The sequence below is a fragment of the Gadus macrocephalus genome, chromosome 16 (genome assembly GCF_031168955.1).
Source record: "Gadus macrocephalus chromosome 16, ASM3116895v1".
Lineage (NCBI taxonomy): Eukaryota > Metazoa > Chordata > Actinopteri > Gadiformes > Gadidae > Gadus > Gadus macrocephalus.
The window spans coordinates 21,978,717-21,988,716 of record NC_082397.1 but is presented as its reverse complement, the minus strand read 5'-3'; the positions used below and the strand labels follow the sequence as shown (position 1 = coordinate 21,988,716).

Genomic DNA, 10,000 nt, shown 5'->3' with positions numbered 1-10,000 from the left:
CACAACACAAACACACACACAAACACAAACTTGCATTCACACACACACACCACACCCACAAACACACATTTGCACACACACACACACACACACACACACACACACACACACACACACACACACACACACACACACACACAATCACACCTGCATGCACGCACACACACCCAACCCCCCTCACACACACTTGCATGCACGCACGCACGCACGCACGCACGCACGCACGCACGCACGCACGCACGCACGCACGCACGCACGCACACACACACACACACACACACACACACACACACACACACACACACACACACACACACATTCAAATACAGAATGGATGGAAGGATTGTCTGAAAATCCTTGTCCTCCTGTGGCCTCCTTTGGCCATTAATTCCTAATGACTAGCTAATGTTCTGCTTTGAGTAGTGACAAAAGCTGTGCAATCTTTTGTGGTGCTTTTCTTACACTTTGATAAATGGTCTTAGAATGTCATCATTCTCATCACCATCATCCTTCTTTCTCTTCATTATGCTTTTACTTTTACAATCGTAGGCTTGAGTTGAGTGAAAAATTTAGTAGTAGTAGAGTAATTAGCAATAGTAATACTAGAATAGTGTTATATTGCAAACCTAAGGTCCTTCGCCCCCTCTCTCCCACTCACTTGAAATCAAAACAATTAAATCCAATTCAACCCAATTTTATTCAAATTATCTTTATTGCAACGGACAAAGATAACATGGCATTAACAACGCAATCTTTAAAAATGGAATAAAAAATATCGGCCTAAACATGTGCGCCTCTCCCTCCCAGGATCCTGCTGACAGTGGTGGTGATCTTCCGCATCCTGATCGTTGCCATCGTGGGCGAGACGGTGTACGAGGACGAGCAGACCATGTTCATCTGCAACACCCTCCAGCCGGGCTGCAACCAGGCCTGCTACGACAAGGCCTTCCCCATCTCCCACATCCGCTACTGGGTGTTCCAGATCATCCTAGTGTGCACGCCCAGCCTCTGCTTCATCACCTACTCGGTGCACCAGTCGGCCAAGCAGCGGGACCGCCGCTACTCCTTCCTGTACCCCATCCTGGAGCGGGACTACGGCGGCCTGGGGGGCGGCCTGGGGGGCGGCCTGGGGGGCGGCCTGGGGGGCGGCGGAGGGGGCGGAGGCGGGGGCGGCGTGGGACGCAAGCTGCGCAACATCAACGGCATCCTGGTGCAGCACGGCGACAGCGTGGGCGGCAAGGAGGAGGCGGACTGCCTGGAGGTGAAGGAGATCCCCAACGCGCCGCGCGGCCTCACGCACAGCAAGAACTCCAAGGTGCGGCGGCAGGAGGGCATCTCGCGCTTCTACATCATCCAGGTGGTGTTCCGCAACGCTCTGGAGATCGGCTTCCTGGCGGGCCAGTACTTCCTGTACGGCTTCAGCGTGCCGGGCATCTTCGAGTGCGACCGCTACCCGTGTCTGAAGGAGGTGGAGTGCTACGTGTCGCGGCCCACCGAGAAGACGGTGTTCCTGGTGTTCATGTTTGCCGTGAGCGGCCTGTGCGTGGTGCTCAACCTGGCCGAGCTCAACCACCTGGGCTGGAGGAAGATCAAGGCGGCCATCCGGGGCGTGCAGGCCCGCAGGAAGTCCATCTGCGAGATCCGGAAGAAGGACATGGCGCACCTGTCCCAGCCACCCAACCTGGGCCGCACGCAGTCCAGCGAGTCCGCCTACGTCTGAGCGACCACCACCTTTCAGCGAGGACAGCGCTCGACCCACGACCACAGGGGGGGGAGGGAGAAGAGTGAATGAGTGCAAAGCTAGAGCGAGAGTGAGAGAGAGATAGAGAGAGAGTGATCTTTTAATTAATTATTTCTAAACATTGGAGGAGAGGAAATGGATGGTCCGATAGATTTCTTCCACCTTCTCCATGTGGCCGGGATAGGAGACGCGACGAGAATGTAAGACCCAAACGGATTACTATCAGTGTGCGGAGGTTTTGAAACGAGTCAATGAAAATATAGGATTGTATTTTGCCACAGAAGAGAGGGAAAAGAGTACCATTCCAATTTGCCACAGATTATTTTTTACCACATTAGATATATTTACTTTTTTTTGTTCTCCCCTCTCTCCTTGCCCTCCCATGTCTTTTGATGGGAGCCTCAAAGGGCCAAAATAAATGACAAAGGCAGGGACGGCGAAGCAAATGCTGCCTCACTGGGTATAGGGACGAGAGAAGAGAGGCAGAAGAGAGAGAGAGAGTAGGAGCTTGATTTATCCCATGGTGCGCCTCTTCTCATGCTGGACTCTGTCAGTCCAGTAGCATTGTAGAGAAAGGGGGGGGGGGGGGAAGGAGGGAGGGAGAGTGGAAGGAAGGGATTGAGGAAGGGAGGGAGGGATGGAGGGAGTCCGTTTTGAGGTGTAGGGGCTGACGGGGTAGGAAGAAGAGCAAGGAACAGGGGAGATGAAGGAACTCACGGAAGGAACGTAGTTAGGAGCGGCGGAAGACCTGTCAAGGCCATGAGAGACTCCGGAGGAGAGAGGAAACACAGGGGACTCTGGGGGGGGGGGGGAGAGAGGCAGGGGGACGCTTTGGAGGGGTTAGAGAGACCGGCCTCGGATCAGTGTCAGCCTGGTTACAACATAATGACGGCCCAAACAACGGCACCGTCCAAGGGAGAGAGGAAGAGAGAGAGAGAAAACATGTTGATGGTCTGTCTCTTGGCAAACGATAATTCTAATACAAACACGGGAAGTACCATAAACACTTCTCCTCTCGCTCTCTGTCGCTCCCATCCCCTCTTTCTCTCTCTCTCTCTCTCTCTCTCTCTCTCTCTCTCTCTCTCTCTCTCTCTCTCTCTCTCTCCGTCTCTCTCCCTCTTCTTCTCCTACTTCCATCACTGCTTTCCGCTCTGTGCTGTTGTGCTCTGGGGTTGGCAGCTATGTTAGAGAGGCAGGCTTGTATCCCCTTCTCCTCTCCCTCTGTGTCTCTCCGTCTCTCTGTGTAAACAGCCTGCGAGAGGAACTCTTGAACAGGCGCGGGGGAGCGACCAGTGGCCCTGTTAAAGCGTCAGCCCCTCTCCGCCAGGAGGGACAGAACGGTCTCTGCTCTGCACACATTCTTCTCAAGCGCTCATGGAGGTGCTGAGCAAGAAAAGAAGAAGAAGAGAGAGAGACTAAGAGTCCTGAGCTCTTTGGATAACGAGACTCGATTAGTTTATGATTATTTTAAATCTTTATTTTATAAACTATATCACATGTGTTATTATAATTTTTTCTCCTTTGTTCACTTTCTTTTCTTTTGTAAAAGAGATGGTGCCATCCTTTATGTATTTAAGAATTGTTTCAAGACGTATAGCATAATTATATTATTTAATCATGTAGAACATATAAAAATAGATTTATTTATCTCTATGGGTCGGGGGCGGTGAGTGGGTGCTGAGCGCTAGAAGATTTAGCTGTTCCTTCAAACGTATTAACTGTCTCTTTTCGTTCTTCATTTGTTCTTTTGGTTCATTTCAAATCTTTTTTTTCACAGATGGAACTGTATGACCTGTTTTAGCGTGCGGGGAGGAACACAGCTCATCGTGCGCTTTGAGCTCTGAACAGACCTAGGTTTGTGCGACTGGAGAGCGTCAGTCGGCCATGCCGTCGTTAAAGTGCGTCCGCATTGTGTCCCGAGTTAACGCTAAACGTCAACGCGTTGCGTCGGTGGAACGTCAACCACGTCAACCATGCTAATAGTAATAATAAAAACAATGGGTCGCACAATCTCCGGTCACTGAGGAGCGCAAAGCCACGAGGAGAAAGGCATGTTTACGCAGAAGCGACGTTTCGCTAATGATCCTAATGAGACATAGAGTCCTCCTTCAGGGGGACGCTACGATGTTTCTGAATCTTAAGTGTTTTTTCAACCTTCTGCATTTCTCTCCCCGGGGGGGCAGTCAGCATGCATGCCTTCTGAAGAGAAAAAAAAAGAGATAAGGAAGAGGATGGATGAAGATAAGCTGAAGGGGAGCTTTGTGATGCACCTTGACTCACACAGACGTGGATGAGTGGCACGTACAGTGCGGTCACGTCGGGGGGAGAGAGCACCCTCACACAAACATGCATACACGCGCACACGCATGCGCACACACACGCATGCGCACACACACGCATGCACACACACACACAAGTTATCGAAGACACTTATGAGACCGGATGTATGGCTAGTTTTGTACGTTTGACCCAGCAGCCCTTGAAATGGAAATCAGAGTACTTAAAGTCCGCTCATGGTGTGCTGCCGAGCCCATATCAAAAGGACAATTAAAGAGGCTCCACTTCAAACGCTTGGGCCACTTCGCTGTCCTTCGGTGCATTTATGAAGAGGAGCTTCAGGGTTCCCATTCAATTATAAACACACAAGCACATACATAGGCATGCACACACACACACACAAACACACCCACACACACATACACACCTATACACAAGGAAAGAAACATGCACGTATGCTCGCAGACATACACACACACACTCACTCCACTGTGTCATCCCAAATATTTCTTGTCCAAATCTGCACAGTAATATATCATTGTTCTGGCTCGCCTACAGATGGGTGTTTAGGTTACAGAGTGTGTCTCTGTGGTGAATCCACTAGGGACTCAGAGATGTTTCACACACCTTATCTAAACATAGCTGGGACGACACGTCAGGGCAGCAGGAAGTGCAGCCCGCCTCTGTGTGTGTGTGTGTGTACATGCATGTGTGCGTTTGTGTGTGTGTGTGTGTACATGCATGTGTGGCTGCATGTGTGTGTGTGATAGGAGTGTTGGAATAAGCGATGAGAATATAAAAACCTCTGGCGTAAACATGGTTTAGTTGATGGACACCTTGGAGTATGGTGCGTGTGTGCATGGGTGCGTGTTGGTGTGTGTCTCTGCTTTAACCGTCTTCTCTCAACGTTTCTTTAAATACGCCGTCCGTTGATTGCAGAGAGAGGTGCAACAGGCAAAGGACGGATAGCTGGATGAGCCTTTAGGTGTTAGTGTTAGTACCTCATCGGCACCTCATCCAAAGACACTCTGACTAGCAGGACACAGATAAGATTACAGATAAGGTACTTTAGGTTTGATCTCCTGCATTGGCTGTCCCTGTTATACCGGTCCATCGAGGGATCATCCAATTACGTGGTGACGAGGGTCAGCAAACGGCTGAGATGTCGCACCACTACATGTGAGCTACATGGGTGCACACTTGTCGGTCCTTTTCTGCTGTGATGAAAGGTTTATGCAGTGTCACGTCTTTTGATACTACATATCTAGACAAATACTGTCTACTTGCCCCATTATTTTCAGTAGATGTTGTTTGATTCCCAGGGTAGCCCCGCCCCCTACTGAGTGACAGGATAGTTGACCAACTCGGTCACCTCACCTCAAATCTCCACGCACACGCTGGCTCCCTCAGCAGAGCATCCATCATTATCAAACCCCAGATGCTTGTAGCTCCGCTGGCAGCTTCTTGTTGTTTCAATAATTGAACGTCAGTGAACATGGATTCTGTAGCAGCAGCTGGGATCTTGTTTATCATACGTCTGGCCTCATTCTTCTCTGAAGAGCACTCACACACAAGCACACACAAGCACACACAAGCACACACACACAGGCACACTGCATAGACTTCTTCTCTGGATAAGTGGGGTGACTTCATCGATTGACGTCTCCTGCCTAAAGACTGACGCGCTGTTGTGTACGGGTGCGCTCTCTCCCCAACGTGAGACCTGACGGCTGCCTCTAAGCCATCTGCTGTTCATTGTCAACGTGAGCGTAGATCATGCACATTTTATTTTCTCATTTGTTTCTCTTTTTGACTCGTGGATTTCTTTTGTCGTCTGCTCTTTTTGTACAGTGATGCATCAAAAAAGGTGATTCTTTTTCTATGTAAAGGAACTAAAAAGCTTTCTTTGTCAATGTGCAAAACCAAGGGTAGTGATGGATAGTGATTAGAAAAAAAAGATATATCATATTTCCTCCCTTGCCAAAGTGATATGCAAAGCTATGTTTAATTTCAAAGAGTTTTTTTTTTTTAAATGCATGTTTGACAGCTATCGTAAGCATGTTAATACTTTTTTCTCCAATGAATTCTTTAAAAAAAACGTTTTTACTAGTCCAAGTTTAGGAGTTAGAGCTTTGAAGTCTCGATGCCAAGTGTCTATAATCTCCAGCTCTTCAAAACCAGACGTTAAAATCAACAACAACTCAAAGATATTTATACCAATTTCTTAACAAAACTCTCCCTTTATTTCCTACCAATAATACCTTTTGAAACCTTCTACCTAAAGAAATTCAACAATTCCTATATATTACAGTTGGTGTTATCCTTGAAACGTCACCAAAAAGTGAACCCAACCACAAGTCTAAGGTTTGATACGACGCTCACATGTCTGACCCCTTGTGACCTCACAGAACATTCCAGGTGGCGCCCCCTAGCACACTGCCCAGCTGACACCCTTTTATAGCCTATTTCCCCTGTCAATTTAAGACAAGAATAAACCATTTTGTATGAAGCTATGAAACGCCACTCACCAGTATCACTAACAATCCCCGTAAGCTGGTGGTTGCCAACTATAACACGTACAGGAATCCAAGACCAACCAACTCAGGAAAGAAATGCAATGCTGATGTTTTAACACCAATCTTTTATGAACACAATTTTTTTTTTAATAGAAGTTGTATTGCTCCTGATGTCAGCATGCTTTCTTTAGGACAACCTGATGCTTCACCCTCTGGTGCTACTGGCTTTAGGATAGAAGACACCTCACCATCACATGCTTATGTGGCACAACACCAGAGCCAATGATTCCGTACTCATTTGATGGACGGCTGTTAGAAGTGTTACTGCTGTGTCGCTCCCACCTGCAAAGCGCTCACATTTGCTTATGAAGGAAGTGGATTTTGGAATCAACTCATCCATTGAGGAAGAAATTGTATTCGTTAGAAGGCAGATTGAAATGACTCCTCAGGAACGCCGCTGAAAGCCTTTTCAAGAATAAACGCCAAGCTAGCTTATACATCTTACAATCATGAATCATGAACTGGTGACTAAAATGTTCTTCAAATCAAACGTTATTAAACCAAGTAAAGCAGCTGGTTCATAAGTAGGCAATAAGCAGCTAACTCTAATTTAAGGGCTTCTAAAACACTCAAAAGCCATATTTTGCTACAAAGAAAACTACAAAGTCCTTTTTGGAAGTTAAGTATCAATACTATTCTGGTAAAAGGACAATGGAAGTGATGGATGACGGCACAAAAAACATATATTCAGTTGCAGGTCTTTTTTTCACTTAAATAGGATTTGTTTTAAATACGTTCCAAACCCAAGACTTACTGCTCTGTCAAATTAGAAGAGAGGCGAGACATACATTTTAAAATGTCTTTGAACCTTCCCTCCAGAATCTGTCCGTGTTTTCTACCGACCCTGCTGAGCACAGCTTTGATTATTAAGAGTTCAGGTTTCTACTGGTGGCGCAACCTGAAGCACTAACGGAGTAAACTCCAATCGCGTGGATTACTTCCTCGGCCGCAGACTGAGTAGCCAGGCCGGACCCACAGTCCTCTTCAGACCCGCCGGTCCCGACGTGGTCTCGATCCAACTTTCCCTGCCAATGTGTTTATTCATTTTTTTCTTACTACAAGGATTTCCCAATGCAAGCTCAGAAGCGACGCATTCAGAGGAAGATGTATATCCCTGTCTCTATATCTCTATACAACTCCATATATCACAGTATACCTATATCTATATAAGCAGCTATATCTGTCATATCTATTATATCTATAGGATCAGAGACCACAGCCAGCGGGGGTCAGAGGTGCAGCGTCTTTCCTGCCGTAACACCCCCCCAAACACACACCAAACCGTCATTAAACCTCTGAGCCAACACACCGACCGGTGTGTATGGTCCACGCCAGGACGGTTACTATGGCGACCGCGATGGAGGATAAGGCCTGGAGCGCGATGGGTCAGGGAGAGCGGTATCGGAGTGTGTCTATATTTGGTGCTCGTGTTTTTGGACCCGTCCTCCCGGGATTGGGAGAGGGGGGACAGCAGGTAACAATGGCAGCCGGAGACGGGCTACCTCACTACCCCACTGTCTCACTGTAGCTTCTCGTAAACACACTCTGGTGTCCGCACCGTCACACCGCCGCAGACCCCGACACTAAAGTGAACAACACGCCACAGTCCAAGGTACACACACTCACAGTCACACACGCGCGCACGGTTCAAATGCAATTAGTTTTTTTTTCGAGTGAAAATCTGTTGCTTTGAATTGCAGATTATTATTTTTTTGTACCTGACAGCCCTTCTTGGAAGGCTCACTGTATATTTCTGACTGGTGTACTGTATGTAAAGAGATGAATTAAACCTTGAATGTTTTAACATGCAATAGCCTTCCACTGCTGATTTATGGCGTGTGTGTGAGTGTGTGTCTTTGTGTGCATGTGTTAGTATATGTGTGTGGGGGGTTGTACGCGCACGTCCAGTATATGTATTTGTGCATCTCATATCTTAGGTGGGTAGATGTGTGCTAGATACATGCAGTACAAACAAACTCAATGTCCACTCAAAAGGTCACAAAACAACATGAATGCATGGCAACAGGTTTATTCAGCGTATCGACGGAAAATAGATGTGTGTCCAGTGTATGCACACAGAGAGGGCTGTGTGCAGCCTAGCTGGTCCTGGTAACTCAGTAGGTTACACTGAAACCTTTCAGCGGGATTAAAGCCGTTGACGCTGACAAGAGGAGAGAGAGGAGGATGGAGAGAAACAGAGGAAGGCAGCGTGTGCATACTGTGCATGTGTGTGTATGTGTGTGTGTACTTTGTGTGTGTGCCTTTGTATGTGTGTGTGTGTGTGTGTGTGTTTGTGTGTGTGTATTTCTGTGTGTGTGTGTGCGTGTACTGTGTCCACACCCACATGAGATAACTGCAGTCCCCCCCATCTCAAACCAACCGCTCTTTGGAAACAGAAGCCAGCATCCAGTAGTTACATCAGGAGAGACACCGATCAAGTGATGCATGAAAGCATTTAGGAATACAACATCTGTGTGTATTGTTACTGTCTGTGAGTACACATATATGTGTCTCATGTATGTGTGTGTGTGTGTGTGTGTGTGTGTGTGTGTGTGTGTGTGTGTGTGTGTGTGTGTGTGTGTGTGTGTGTGTGTGTGTGTGTGTGTGTGTGTGTGTGTGTATATGTGTGTGTGTGTATGAGAACCCCCCCCCCCCCCCCCACCCTCCAGCAGGGTCACATGGTGGCTGTACTTGACTGGGATTGAAGGCTTGTTGCCACGGCGATAAGCCAGCCGGTAATATCTCTAAGCACAGCCAGGATTAATCTGCCGACAGATGGCCCGCTGCTCAGTGTCACTTCCTGATGCGCGCCCACATACACAAGCACACACACACACACGGAAGTATGCACGCAGGCACGCTGTTACACACACACACACATACACACAAGCATGCACACACTCACATACACACACACACATACACGCACACACATACACACACTAATGCAAGCACATACACACGCATGCAGACAGACACTGGTTTAAGAATAATAATCATTGTCTGTTGAACCTGAAATACCAATTTTCTTAAATTCCCAAAGGAATGTTGAATTGTAATAATGGAATATGAATCTTGTTCACAATCTTTTTTTTTACTGTTGATTATTGCATTGCCTACACGTGCTTGCACCCACCCAAAAGCTCATGTGCACAAATGGATAATACAGCCTTGAATTGTTTTCATGCCTATCCCTACCTCCATAAATCATTACCTCCACCACCACCACCCCATCATAATCATCACCATCACCATCATCATCATCATCATAACCATCATCCTCCTCATCCTCATTGACCGATTGTTCCCGTCACTTGCTTAACATCATCTTCAAATCTCTGGGACCCACTCAATATCAGCATCGTTGTCCTCACCTCTTAAGTGTTTCTTCTCGATGCTGCCAAGA

The 10,000-nt window shown here is 47.5% G+C and overlaps 1 protein-coding gene and 1 long non-coding RNA gene across 2 annotated transcripts in view; one reads left to right on the top strand and one right to left on the bottom strand.

Annotated features, from left to right (window-relative positions):
- Positions 1-4,013, top strand: part of LOC132474699 (gap junction delta-2 protein) — a 21,977-nt gene extending 17,964 nt beyond the window's left edge. The window contains exon 2 of the mRNA XM_060075530.1: positions 808-4,013. Coding sequence (XP_059931513.1) covers positions 808-1,720 — 913 coding nt within the window. The 3' untranslated portion in view covers positions 1,721-4,013. The remainder of the gene's footprint in view (positions 1-807) is intronic.
- Positions 4,014-7,438: 3,425 nt separating this feature from the next.
- On the bottom strand, positions 7,439-8,370 carry LOC132474702 (uncharacterized). The gene is made up of 2 exons (XR_009529706.1): positions 8,153-8,370; positions 7,439-8,122 (listed from the first exon to the last, which is right to left on the bottom strand). It is a non-coding gene; the product is annotated as an uncharacterized LOC132474702 (long non-coding RNA).
- Between the last annotated feature and the right edge of the window lie 1,630 nt (positions 8,371-10,000).